Source organism: Colletes latitarsis, chromosome 4 (assembly GCF_051014445.1).
Source record: "Colletes latitarsis isolate SP2378_abdomen chromosome 4, iyColLati1, whole genome shotgun sequence".
NCBI lineage: Eukaryota > Metazoa > Arthropoda > Insecta > Hymenoptera > Colletidae > Colletes > Colletes latitarsis.
Window position 1 is genome coordinate 35,019,692 of NC_135137.1, and position 14,892 is coordinate 35,034,583.

Genomic DNA, 14,892 nt, shown 5'->3' on the forward strand with positions numbered 1-14,892 from the left:
TCGATTCCGACTCCCTTCATTAATTGAATATTCCTTTGCCGGGAGAAATTGTCTTCCAGCGCCACGAGCCACTCGACTTCGATCCCTCCGGAACTCGCTGTCTGGTTTCGGGAGGCAATCTATCCAGCGCATAAAATTTTATTGTCGTCCAAAGGGGGCCGATGCAGGAATCGTAGCTCGTCCCTCGACTTCTGTTCGCGTCTGAGACGCGAGAATCCCGCGGAATAAAAACGACCTTAGCGCGGGGGAGGAAATGAATTAGAATCGAGTTTCGAAACGAAACTGCAGGAAGATGATAATCGTGTTGTAAACGCGTTCTGCGTCGACGATCGCGGTCGAAAAGCCCATGGGAGCTGAATTTTTTCCTTTGGAATAAATTATGTAACGTTGGTAGATATTGGAAACGAAACATAAAATGCGTTTTCGATCTGCGGTATTTTTAACACGATCTTTGGGATCGGGGAAGCATCGAGGGTAATAAATAATTAGAAATGGCGAGTTTAGCATTTTAGTGAAGTGGTAGAGCCAGACTGAAGTAGTGTAAGACTTCATTTGGTCAGGCGAGTAGAATTGGGGCAGTGTCTGGCCAGACAGACTCTTCTTAAATCGTTAATTCCATTTGTTTATTCGTGTGTACACATGTTTCATTCGACTTATTCGTCGGATTACACGCTCTGGTATATTCAAACAGTAAAATTGAAATATCCAAAATTAGAAAACGGTTGCAACGGTTTCTTTGAAACGAGAAAATCGCTACTGAATATTTAACCCTCGCAATTAGAAACCCGTTTCGTTCCGTAACGTTGTGCAAACACACGCGAGGATGCAGTTGTTAGGGAAACGCGGAGCAACGGTTTGTTAAACGTTAAATAAAGACTGGTGCTCGTAAACACGGAAGATTCCTTAAATGGGGAGCATCGGGAACGGGCGAAGCGAAAGGAGGGAAACGGATTCGATGCATCGGGGCACGATAAAGTTCGCAGGGACAAGTGTAGCGTCGACGCGACGAAAGTTTCACGCGTTTCTCTGCATATCGAGGGACCCGCGGAGCGGAAAACAAAGTCCTGGGAGAAAAATCACGTAGCAGCAAACGTATCGAAGGTCCCCGACCTTCCGTCACTCGACTTCGATCTCGCGTTTTGCGTTTCGCTTCGTCGCTCGACGCCACCTGACGAATCGCTGCTCGAACAACTTCAAAGCACCAGCTTGTTTACGCATCCCTCGCGCTGACGGTCCGATGGACACCTTTTCTCGTTTGGAAACAGCCTGGCATTTTCCCCCAAAAATAGACAATTCTTTATACTATTTCTTCTAGCAAAAAATAATTAACCCTTTAACACCACGTGTCGCCATGGAATAGCTCAAATGCTGGGCAGTTCTGTTTAAATTTTGGGCTCACGCTGTTGGACTTTAAATCGCGGGACAAGGGAATAAATTAAAGCAAATTGCGTCTCTTTTATCAGATTCTAAAGCTTCTATGCCTGGCGATGCACGCCTCGTAACGTTCAAATGAAATAATTGCTGCCAAGAGATGGCAAGTTACTAGTAAACAGAATTTTTTAAACGTTCTGCTGACGTTCGATCGCGGAGTAAGACCTCAGGATGAATTTGCATGTCGCCGATCGACGTCCGTCAAACGGGTCGAGGCGAATCGGTTTATCTTACGGTCCGTCGAGACTTTAGCCGTCGAAAATATTTTTAATCCTCCCGACAGTGCACTACGATTGCATTCGACGACGTTGTCGATATTTCAGAACGCGAGGGTGGCACTCAACAACCGGCCAGCATGTGCGACGTCGAATATTACGGATTAACGTCACGGGTGAATGGTTCCGTGGTGCATCCGGAGCCCCACCGATTATTCGCCATGGACGGGCCTATAAAGTGCAGGCAGCACTTCATTCCGGCACCTAATCAGTCGGTCGTCATTCGCGTAAGTCGATCGATGCTTATCCGGCGAGCTGGAAAGCTACTGAAACCTTTACTCGCCGTTGGTCGCGATTCAACTATAAAATCTACCGTTCACTGGTCGCTGACCATTTTGCCCGGCCATCTTGTAAAATGCAAATATGGCACGGATACGATCTCTCGAAGCGACCTTATTATCATTGTTACGTCTACTCGTTTCGCGTTACTGCTCTGCCGTGAAGTTTATAACACGAATTTTGAAGATCAAAGGTCTCGCGGAACGAAAGCAACGAAAAGGAAGTAAAAGACAATTATGCTTAATAATGCACAATTATGAGGCCACTCACTCGTCATCCAGTCTTACAAATTAAAGTCACATTTTTACATTCACGAGGTAATCGTAAAACAAAATTAAATGGTATATATTGAAAAGTTACCTTAAATCGTACGTCGAGGGGTCGACAGTCGACGAAACACTTTCGTGCGCCGTGTGTGGGAGGTCGTGGAGCATTGACGTGTTGCTTTGCCCGTACAGGTGGAGAGCAGCACGGAACAGAAGCCCAACAACCCGTGCGAAACCAAGTGCGGGGACAGCGGCTGTCAGTGCGTCAGCAGCGAGTCCCTGGAGAACATGGACCACCTTCTGCTCGTCTCTGAAACCGGTCACATCGTCACCTGCCTCTGCGGGAACTATCAGGTAAACACGAGACCCGAGATACACCTCAGCGACGCTCTACGCTCGTAGCACGTGGGAGGCTTCGTACGCTTCTTTCTTGCTGCCTTCGTCGTGTGGCTTATCGTTGATTTACAACCTCGCGCCAACCCTCCGTAATTGTTGCACATCGTGAGTCAACGCTTTAACCACTGGTGCTATCGCACTTTTTCTTATATGTACCTGTAGCAATGTTAAATCACAATGTTAATACACTTATGGACTCTTCTCATGGATGGCGTTGAGATACTATTCACTGAATTAGTATTGATAGATAGTTGTGGTGAGTAGACTATGGGGAAGGGATTGATATTTCGGTTGGTCCTGCCCCTTGACCATTCCTTGACCTTTGATCTTGATGTCAGCCTCACTCTTGACCATTGAATAACCAACGACCCATTAAAACCGCCACAAGGTCGAAGATTAAAGCCTTCTTGCAAGGATCCCCTTAAACTTTAACCCCTTAACGATCATACCCGAATCTGACTGCTTTGAAAAACGATATTTGTTTAATCTAACGTTTCAAGAGGTGATATTTGTAATATTCGTTTCATATTTCATATAGCTTAGAAACAAATCGAATAGAAAAAACTGATCTTTCTTGGTTAACCCGAAAAATTTGAGCGTTAAGGGGTTAACACTTTGTCTGCCACGTCATCCATATACGGGTGACAGGACTTTCTACTAGGGAACTAGAACAATTAATTTTCAAAATGAAACGTTAAAGTTGAGATTTGAATAGGATTCATAAATTTCAGTTACGAAAACAAGTGCTAAGACAAATTTTAAGTTACATAGATTTTGTTCCACTTCGAAGGAGTGTATCTCAGGGCTAGGAAATAAAAGAATAATCGGGTACAATAAGACATACACATAATTTAGAGTTACACTTACCACTGGATACTAAATACTAATACTATTAAACATAACTTTATGATCGTGGGGAACGATATTCGGTCAGACAAGTGGTGCAACATCGTTACAAGCCAGACAAGTAGTACGTGGATCGTCCTGAACAAATAACGAGTAATTCCACGCGGTCAGATTGACGGAACGGTGCCAGAATTCCTTGAAAAAACTCGAACGGGGGTGTGTTTTAAAAATCGTAAGAGCACCGAGTTGCATTTATTCGACTGTTGAAATAGTTCGATGTAGCTACGCGTTCCCCGTGTCAGGCAGTATTGTCACGGAACGGGGACAAATGGTACGGTCCGGCAATTATAAGCGGATTTTTCGAATCGTTTCGAAACTGACGCTCGAAACGACGATGTTCCGCCTTCGTGGAACGACAACGGGCAAGGGGGAGGGGTGGGAGGAGGAGGAACGCGGTCGCCGCATCAATGACCACGATCGTTTAATTCGAAAAACGCTCTGCAAGCACCCCCGTGACGCCGTTTTCTCTTTTCCCCTTTCATTTCTGCCGCTCACGTCCGACTGCCACCGTTTCATTCAAGTTTCATTCACGGACAAACGCCGCACTCGCCGATTGTATTGGCTTGGACACTGAATGCTCTCTCGTTCTATTCAACACCTATTCCATCAACCGGCGCGGAATTACTTCGAACGATTTCACCGGCTTGTGAATAAAACAAATAATGCCCGTGTAGAGTCCGGGAAAGTATAGGGGCCAGACGGAGTGAGGGGGGCAAGAGCTGAAAAGCTGGGGAAAAGTAGAGAAATTGTTTTCCAGCGAGTCAAGAGGTCTCTCGTTGAGCAATTCGCGGAACGCTCCGGGGGGTAAAATATGCTCTTTTCGATTGGCCGCGTCGAACGTTCGAAAGTAACCTTTTCACGAATCTCGCGGACGTCTTTGTTCGTTTGTTATTTGTTTAAATGAACGCGTTACGTTTCCTGAAAGGAACACGGTACTATTCGCCATTCACTGCGAGCAAAAGAGATGGAATATGCTGTAGGGACGCGAGGGATTAAAACATTAACAATCTGTATTTGTCAGGATCGATGTAATCTCGGCGCGTTTCCGGTTTGAGTGGAAGAAATCTTCGAGTAGGTTCGAGTCGTGTAACACAGTTTTTCGAGAACAGCGGGACGTTCGATTCAAATGAAATAAAAGAACTTGCACCGCGACCGTAGGATGTAATAATTTCTATTTATGTTTCGCAATTTCTGTTCTCATATCTGTGATCTATCGTGCAGGACTGGCTGCCCGTCGGCATCCGCAGCTGGACACCGGTGTACATCGAGTGGTCGAGGTTCTCGAAAGCAGGCCTCAATTTCCGTGCGGCTTACGAGTTTATCAACGACACTTACTGCGGCGATCACACGACGACCAACCCGGAAGGCGAGGTCAATGGCGGTGACCTGGCCAGCACCGGCCTAAAGCTCAATCAATACTATCAGCAGAGATGCACGTGGATCTTGTACTCGTTGACGGATCGACAACTCGTCATCGAAGTGAAATCTACTCAGAGCCGTAAGGAACTATCACGATGCGTAAAGACGATAACCATTAGATTGTGATGTCTGCAAGTCAAGATTAATTCCAATTTAAAGCTATCAGTTTCCTTGGAAAACAAAATACGCAAGCCCCTACTAGATTCTCCAAATATTTTAATAGTTTATTCTGGAGAGTCCACTACCTCCTACCGATTTTTCTTACAAATTAGTTTTTGATTGTTAATAATTTTGTTTCACGCTTTACAGAAAAGTTGCCTAATACTTTTTCGTAGGTGCCCATGAGCTCTACTTCAGACAAAAGTTTCATTGAAATATATTCACTATTGTAGGAGTTATGGCAGTTTGAAAATTGGACCAGTTTTATGGGGTCTTTCTCACTTCACGGGGTCAAGGAGCAACTTTTCCAATATTTTTAGAATTTCTACATATTCTACACTAAAATGCGCGTAGTTTGCTTTTTTAAACATCAAAATCGTCCCATCCGTTCGGGAGTTATGACATTTTAAAGATTCGCATAAAATTTCAGGGAAACATATCAATGGTATGGTCAGACATTATATTTTCGGTAACGAATTTTTTTCTCGAAACTGGGTAGGATTTCGGGGGTATGTCTATTCACCAAAAATGATTGTAATCGACCCCTGCAGCTAAAAATAATTTTTTTAGAATAATTTGAAAATTTTTAATTTTGTCGAAAAATTTCACACCTACTCGAATTTTTTTCTCGAAAAGGGGTAGGATTTTAAGGATATGTCTAATGACCAAAAATAATTGCAATTGGCCCTCGTAACCGAAAATAATTTTTCCAGAACGATTTGAAATTTTCGAATTTAAAATTTTTCCCAGGGTTGGCCGAATACTCTGTATAGTTTATAATCCCATTGAAAATTCTGAAAACCCGTTGGAAACCCCCTGAGAAAATTTCAACAAAGTCTCGAGAGCTTCTTACAGTGTCCATTGTTAGTTTTAAAACAATCAGATCCCTTGAAAAACAAAATATGCGAGTCTATAGGTTTCTAGAACTAGATTCTGCAATTAAATTAATATTTTATTCCGAGACAGGGGTCCATGAACTTCACCCAAGCGGAGGGCCCATAGATCCAAGTAATGGACAGTAATAAATATCTTCTATACTGTATAAACCCACTAAAATTCTGAAAACCCGTGAGAAAATTTCAACGACGTTCTCGAGAGCATGAATGGCGTCGTATAGGGAGCGTAGCTCGCGCGAACGCAAGAAATGGCGTCCGACGTGGGACGAGATCCCTCCTATTCGCAATCTTGAACGGAGATCGGCGGGATCCGCAATCCTTTGACGACGGCTCGGTGGAAAAATCCGAGGCGGGCGTGGAACGATACTTTGTCCACGTCTTAGTGGCCGAACCGCCGAATTCCGTTCAATTCCGGCTCTTAGCTGGGAATTTCTATCCGCGCCATTGAGCGGTTTACGGTCGCAAAGCAGGCCGTCGAGGCCGTCCAGTGAAAGCGGGAGGTAAACACAAGTAAAAGGAGAGGCTCCCTAGCCTCGAAAACGAATGGAGGCAGGACTCGAGATTAAAGGGACCATCGGATTTACCAGGGACAACGAGGACTGGGTCTCGTCCGAGTCAACAGAGGTTCCTCCTGCCTTTTCCTTCGATTTCCTCTTTCCATTCGACGGTTCCCTGTCTTTTCTCGTCGCCTTTCCTCGCCATTCTCGTCGCGAAACAACGCGACCGCGCCAAAGGCAGCAACCCCCGGTCGCTGTTGCGGCCGACCAAACCCGGAAAATGGCTTTTCCGCGCACCGTTCGACCTCTGTTTCCATTCCAAAGGGCGCGGTTTCCTTTATTCCTGCGGCTTTTCGCCACTCAGACTATCGTCGTCCCGTGACTCGTCGTCGGGGTTTTCAAAGATTTCAGAGAGGAAACGCGTTTACTCGTGTCCCCGATGAATAGGGCTGCTTTGGATGTTTCTCTCTCCACCCCCCCCCCCCCCAGTAGCGAGTTTACTCTGTAGTTTGAATCAGCTTCTTCGTTGAGTAGTTTCTGAATGCGTCATTAAGAGACGCGTAGATAACCTTCGTCGCATTATCGAGCAACTTCGACGACTACCTGGAACTTTCGTGCCCATCGTGGCGTCTCCGGTACGCGTCAGTTACAGACGATTTATATTCCTGGCTCGAACTCGTCCGTGCGTTTTACTTAGATTGTTATTTCAATCAAGAAACTGTTCCCAAAACCGTCGTCCGTTAAAAATCGTGAAAATTCAGAGCAGCTTATTTTTATTGTTAACGGGACGAACGGAACGCTCTTTCCAGGCAGCGACGTTAGACTTCGCGCGCGTCTCTTTTTCGCAAACTTTTCGAATCGTACAGCTTCTGTTACGCGACAAAAGCTTCGATTAAAGCAATCCACGCGAACGGAATTGCTACTCGGACGTTTGAGCAATTTAGCAATAACGATGCACCGAGTCTTCACGTCGATATTTTCGAAACAAGCTTTGAAACAAAATTCGCGATAGCAAAACCTTTCAAACGCGATCGAACAGATTCGATTCGCGGTTCGATGGCGTCGGACACCAAAACAGTTTCAAGACATTGATATTATAAAAAATTGTTTGGTAAAATAATTAAAATGTGGTAAGTTACCCTCGATGGATACGCGAACCAAAAATAACGAGTTGCTGTCCAAAAAATCGTTGGACCTCGAGGAAAACATTAAACTATGTAATTATTCTCTCGTCGACGGTTCGTGGAAACATCGATCGAATGGGAATATTTTTTGCGAGTCAAATGTTGGATCAGCGACAATTAATTGCGAAACGAGCTCCCTTAATTGGTCGGTTCGGATGATACGGATGCGTTTCCACTCTTTATTCGATCCGGGACGCGTAAAACCGAACCCCGATAACAATTCGACAAATTCATTTCTCGTCGCCGTTGCTCGGCTTGTCGTTGCACAGATTTTTTCCCCCGGCATATTTCAATATTTTTTAATCGACGTCGCCAATCAAAATTCGATCGTTCCATAAATGAAATACTTCCATCGACATTATTGTATTCCTGCTACTAGCTAGGCGGTGGATATTCAAATCTGTGCCTCGTCACGGTGGTAGAGAAATCGAACATTATTGAAAAATTGAAAAATATTCGAACGAAAATTGCGATTGGTGGAGTCGGTTTTTTCAATCACTACTCACTACTCACCACTCACCACTCATCACTCGCTAGTCACTACTCATCACTCGCTAGTCACTACTCACTACTCACTACTCACTACTCACTACACAAAGTACTAAAGTAACTTAACTCATTTTCCCTTCTAATGCAATTAACACGGTACGATTGAAGAAAAGTGAAATGTTCCAACCTTCAAACTCGGATTGCAACAATCGTGTTACTTCAGCCTCAATTCTGCATTCGATTGAGAAATATAAAAATCTTCCGCGGTAATTTCAGTCGCGTTTATCACGAAATTACGTGTGCAAAGTTACGAGCATGTCTCAAATAGCTCGCTGATTCGTTTCAGGTTGCTTTCTTCGCCGAGACTGGTCGCGTAACTTTACCATAAAGTTGCAATATCGCTGCGCGAGGTCGATCGTCGGGGAACGATCCTCGAAACGTTTCCTCCGACGTGTAGGAAATATGCTGACTGGTCGCGACACACGTTTGAAATATCTTTCCCCCTCTTGCCTCAGGTCCGTGCACCGCTTGGAATCTGACGATACACGAGTACAGCAAGAACGGCGACCCGGCGGGCCCGAGGCTGCACACGTTTTGCTCGAGGGACACGCACAAAAATTTCACCCTTCCATGGAAGACCAACACCGTGGTCGTTAGGTAAGTTTCCCGGCCAATTAAGCGAAACTTCGCGACGATCTAGTCTATCAACGGCTAAAAAAAATTTAATTCATATTGTACGGTAAAATACGGGGAGTTAACGATACTATAAAATGCGCAACCGAGCCAACCGGAAGTGCTCAGGTAAATTCAGAAACGTTTGAATAATCGTACGTCCTCGACAACTTTAAAATAAAAATCTGCCTGCAAGCGAGATTTAATATAATATTCCTGTTACTTGAACGGTTTAAAATAAAATTCCACTTATAACTTCAGAGATTTGAATCTGAATATCTACCTGTACTTCCGGGGGATAAAATTTGGAATAAAATTCTATTTATAACTTCAAAGGTGAAATTTAAAACGCGGCGCCATCGGGAATAAAAATTTTAAATAATATTTCACGCGCAACTTCGCGAGTGGGATTCAAAACAAAATTTTGCAGTGGTGGAATTTTAATGAAAACGATCCTCTCGTGGCACGAGGGTGCTCTTTTATCGAATGCTAAAAGTTACAACGACGTCGAGAAACATCGGACGCCTCTAACTTGTTACTATAACAATTGCAGATTACAAGCGCTTGGAAGAACAGCCCCAGAGTACACGATGAAGTGGAGAAGTCAAACGGTGATCGCGAATACTCATAAGAGTGGACCATCGCCAGCACCTAACCACGTGCGTGATTCCTCGACCGGAAACGGACCACGTGAGACGCCGATCCTAATTCTCGCCACGATACTCCTCGCTCTAGCGACCGGTTGTTGAGAGATCGAGCTCGACACATCCGTGTCCGTACACGTTCCTGTTCAATGAGAAACAAACTATACGAACGAGCCTAAGGTTTGTTTTGTTTGTGTACATACACGGTTCAGGTAACATATCGATGCTCGTGTTTCCCCATTTCGATTCATTTTAACGAAGCAACGACGCTCTTGGCCAAAGCAGAATTCAAGAATTTAATAAATAATCATATTTTAATTTATATTCGACACTGAGCAATCAGTATCTGGATAATCCATGTCCCGACGCGTTACTGCACCTTATGGAAGAATCAATTCCGAGCAATTTTATTGAAACGTCGAAATCGTTTATCATAAACAACGGATTACGCAGATTTGACATTCGCAGAACCGACCGTGGATATCAAATTTTATCTATAAAGCGAGCAACAGGTTGTTTCTGAATTGCTGCGCGCAAATACAAGCGCAGTATATGCTCCTTCTTATTTGCAGAACAAATATATGATTTTTTTATGGAACGAAATATGAAGCGTAAAAGACGTATTTGAAATTTTGTTAAACAAACGGTAGAACCTTTTGCACAAAAACGAGAGAAATATTATTTAAACCAGCAGTACATTTGCTGATAATATTTAACGATTAAACAACAGTTTTTTTACTTTTTTTTGTATATTTGTTACAAACGATATTCCACTTTAGATCCTCTTCAGGAATAATTAAATAGATGAAGCATAATTATTGTAAGAGACTTATTTGGAACAGTATCTCTTCATACGAGAATATAAATATTATTTCAGACAACTTTGAAGAAATTAAAGGTGACTAATGCCTAAATGAACGAAGATTTGCTTTTAAAAGTTTTATAAATAGATTAATCTTCCACAATTAATAACGTTAAGAGTTTTAAATTAAATTAAGTTCACTTATAGTATTTTACTTAAAGTAATTTGGTCTCCGCTATTAGCTCGGAAAATTTTAAACGAGTTGAGAATTAAGAAAGTTGCAACAATACCTTTATTATCCATCTAATTATTCCTAAAGAAGATCTGACGTATACATTAAACGAATAAAAATTAAATTATGGAAAAATTGTTCTTACCATCAAAAAAAAGAAAAACCAAACTTTTCCGTATTCAATTTAAAAATATTAATTACGTTGTCCCGAACACGAGCATCGAATACTAATTGCAAATAAGAATTCCAAAACGATTCGACCGAAGCCTACAAAAATATCACGATAATTTCTTTTGGCAAACGAACGCGATTATGGTCGCGTCGTCGATAGAAATTAACGTCGAACGATAACGGATCGTATTTTGAAATTCGACGCTCTAGTCGACCTACATATATAAATATATAAATAATATAAATTAAATATAAATGAGAAGAGATATATATGCTACGAATCACTCGGTGTATACCACTCGTTTTAGCCTAAGAGTCTAATAGAGCATGTACATATTATACATACATATGCGTATACATAAAATCTGTACACAAGGTGGAACGTCTACGTAGAAACGCACGGACACGTCTGCCATTTTGGAAAGCACAATTTTCTTAAGATGATTTTACCTACCTACAAAAAGCAGTTGCATTATTGAATTAATTTACTAACTATAAAATGTCTGAAGAAATCCTTCGTATCACGCAAATGATATTTGTCGTTACACTTTCGTTTCCCCAAAAAGCAAAATGGAGAAGCAAGCAGATGCGTTCCAAGCGTTCCTACTTAAGCGCCGCGTCCCTGTGCGTGCGTATAAATATACATAATAGCGAGTCAGATTACAAAGGAAAAAAAGAAAAAATGAAAAAGAAAAAAAGACAGAAAGGAAAACGCGATGCACGGATTTGAAGTAGCGAGAATCACACGTCACCTCTCTCACGCAAATGCCAAAGTAAACGTGTAAGAAGTTATATGATAGAAGTTCTTGTACATACGCGGTAGGATTTGTACAGAGTATCACGAACTATGTTAAGTCGACGGGATTCATTGTAAATTCTGCGGTAATTCATTGTAACGAAGCGCGATTCCGAGGATGCAGAGACAGATTGTATTTTAACGAACGAGCTTCGGGCGCCCGAGGCGTTTCTCGATTAATTGTTACCCGCGAACTACCGGAAGTTCGTTGGAAGAGACTCTTCTTCGGCGGAGGATGGGACGTTTGCACGCAACTCGACCAAACGGGAGCCGGCGGATCGTCGAACGAAGAAAGAAGAATACTCCAATCGACTTCCCGGGGACGCGTTTGATCGTTAGGCTAAGCCAAAAGTGTAAAAGCTCTAGGACGTGAATGTTTGACGTATGTATCGAAACGAGCAACATTTAAACCCTGCAATGCTACGCCTATACGTAATCCCGTTCCAACGCCGTACGGGGGAAAACTGTATACCCCGACCATGTGGAAATAATCAAGAGGGGGAGTTTAAACGGTAGACGAGAAAAGGAATCATTTTATTAACAAGAAATCAACTACCGGAGCAACACGAGCAATTTTCTACTTTACAGTCTATTGACAATCAGGGCGTGAACACGCCGATATGCGAATTGCAAATGAATCCGTGACAAAACCGAGTGGGGAGGGATGCAGTGCCCCGTTATAGTATTCCAGGGTTAAATTAACGAGGAGCCGTTCGATTGGATCGAACCGCGCGAACGACCATCCATTAATGCAAATGTTTCCATCGGTTTCTATAATTTTATAACGCACGTCGCATTCCCCGCGATCCTTTATACAGAATAATGGAAATAATATCTCCCGTTTCAAACGGTGTTCTCGAGATCGCAAGATGTTGCATTGTACGGTCACAGTACGGTGAATTGCACCGCTTGTTTCGCGCGTTCCTTTCAGATTCTACGATAATATTTAATATACGAGAATCGAACGAAGAGTAACGCCTACGTCTTCGTAACTTTGGTTTAAACCAGCATAAGGCAAATATTAAGTAACTTGGCAAAATTAAATTGTTTAACTCGTACGCTAAATGATCAATACGTCTATAAAGAAATAATTTCTCATACAGGGTGTTCGGCCACCCCTGGAAAAATTTTAATGGGAGGTTCTAGAAATAAAAACAAGACGAAAATCACGAATATCAATTTGTTGATGAAGGCTTCGTTAAAAAGTTATTAACAATTAAATTCAAAAATTTCAAATCGTTCTGGAAAAATTATTTTCGGTTGCGGGGGTCAATTGCAATCATTTTTGGTCATTAGACATATCCCCAAAATCCTACCCCTTTTCGAGAAAAAAATTGGAGTAGGTGTGAAATTTTTCGACAAAATTAAAAAATTTCAAATTGTTCTAAAAAAATTATTTTTAGTTGCAAGGGTCGATTACAATCATTTTTGATGAATAGACATACCCCCGAAATCCTACCCAGTTTCGAGAAAAAAATTCGTTACCAAAAATATAATGTTTGACCATACCATTGATATGTTTCCCTGAAATTTCATGCGTATCTTTAGAACGTCATAACTTCTGAACGGATAGGACGATTTTGATGTTTAAAAAAGCAAACTACGCGCATTTTAGTGTAGAATATGTAGAAATTCTAAAAATATTGGAAAAGTTACTCCTTGATCCCGTAAAGTGAGAAAACCCCCATAAAACTGGTCCAATTTTCAAACTGCCATAACTCCTACAATAGTGAATATATTTCAATGAAACTTTTGTCTGAGGTAGAGCTCATGGGCACCTACAAAAAAGTATTAGGCAACTTTTCTGTAGAGCGTCAAACAAAATTATTAAAAATCAGAAACGAATTTGTAAGAAAAATCGGCAGAGGGTAGGTGCGTAAATTTTTCGGCGAAAAAAAAAAATTGCAAATCGTTCAGGAAAAATTATTTTCGATTGCGGGGGTCAATTACAATAATTTTTGATGAATAGACATACCCCCGAAATCTTGCGCATTTTCGAGAAAAAAATTCAATACAGGTGGAACTTTAAACGTTAATAACTTTTTAACGAAGCCTCCATCAACAAATTTGTATTCTTGATTTTCGTCTTATTTTGGTCTCTAGAATTCCCTATTAAAATTTTTCTCAGGTGTGGCCGAACACCCTGTATAAGAAAGTATTATACATGAGACGAAGAGGTACTTACTTTAGAACTTTTTCGTGAAAGAAGGAGCTCGTTTCGATGGTTGTTTTCTTACGTAGTTCATTAAAATACCGTTAATTAAATTAAAGGTATGAAGATGCAGGCATCACTCTGGATTTAATTCTCGTATCGTTTTGCTGCAAAGTAACGCAGTTACTTTAAAAGAGACTTTAATGCCTGTTAAGAGCAATCCATTTATTACAATCACCCGTAAGTCGGGGATAACACGTCGAACATCATTACGCATAATGCGAAATTATTATCATTGTATTACGTGGAATTACATTCCGAAAATCAGTCGAAAATCATTACGAACCTTCATTATTGCCCATGACAATGTTTTGCTCTTCCATTCCATCGAAAACATCGGATTCTTTTCGAGTCGCTCGCTTGTAAGATTTCATTTAATAAACGGAGAAACGAACTTGCGACACTTTTATTCGTAGAAATGAACGATGATAATTCGGCGGTACTGATGTTTAATTTTTACTAATTCTTAGATACTAATTTATACTAGCGAATAGAAAGACTGACTTTTCCCGAAGTGTGATTTATACCTCGTAAGAAGGCTGGTAATGATCGAACGATTAATACGAAAAAAAAAAATCGAAGTCTGACTGCGTTTGGGAGTAAATAAAAATATTAAGATTTGTATAATAAAGGAGCCAGCTCGATTGAGAATATTCGCGAGCAACATTTCCGCAAACCTCGTCGAAACAGAGATGAAAGTCACGATGTAATTAATTGCACCGTACGAAAAAAAGAGGTGACACGCTATTAAAAGAAATGATAAAAACAATTATAAAGACGCACACCTTTTAATAATTGTAATTACCGTAATCCAGGCCCAGGGGCATGGTGATTTCAGCGACTTGTGTTTCAAAATCGGTGAACTGTTTCTCGACAGAGATTCTATTGTCCGTTTCAGAAAGAAATGTTAACTACACGACTGTTTGTTTCTAACATTGCTCGATAAACATATTCACAACGATTATGATACAATTTGTTCCTTAAACGAATGTACCGGTTTTGCACAAGACATGTCTAACTATGAAAAATAAATACATGTTACATGTATGTACTAGCCGCGTATATCTAAGTCACAATAAATAGTCAATTGTTTCGTATAAAGTATAAATAAAATAAAACGAAAACCATACACCGATCGTTCTTTTTAATATTTTTTCTTTTTCTAT

The 14,892-nt window shown here is 41.5% G+C and overlaps 1 protein-coding gene across 2 annotated transcripts in view; it reads left to right on the forward strand.

Annotated features, from left to right (window-relative positions):
• LOC143341311 (uncharacterized) overlaps window positions 1–14,845 on the forward strand; it is a 345,306-nt gene extending 330,461 nt beyond the window's left edge. For both annotated transcript variants that reach the window (XM_076764161.1, XM_076764160.1), the window contains exons 13-17: window positions 1,755–1,933; window positions 2,444–2,605; window positions 4,775–5,051; window positions 8,713–8,854; window positions 9,423–14,845. In XM_076764161.1, coding sequence (XP_076620276.1) covers window positions 1,755–1,933; window positions 2,444–2,605; window positions 4,775–5,051; window positions 8,713–8,854; window positions 9,423–9,618 — 956 coding nt within the window. In that variant the 3' untranslated portion in view covers window positions 9,619–14,845. The remainder of the gene's footprint in view (window positions 1–1,754; window positions 1,934–2,443; window positions 2,606–4,774; window positions 5,052–8,712; window positions 8,855–9,422) is intronic.
• The last annotated feature ends 47 nt before the right edge of the window (window positions 14,846–14,892 follow it).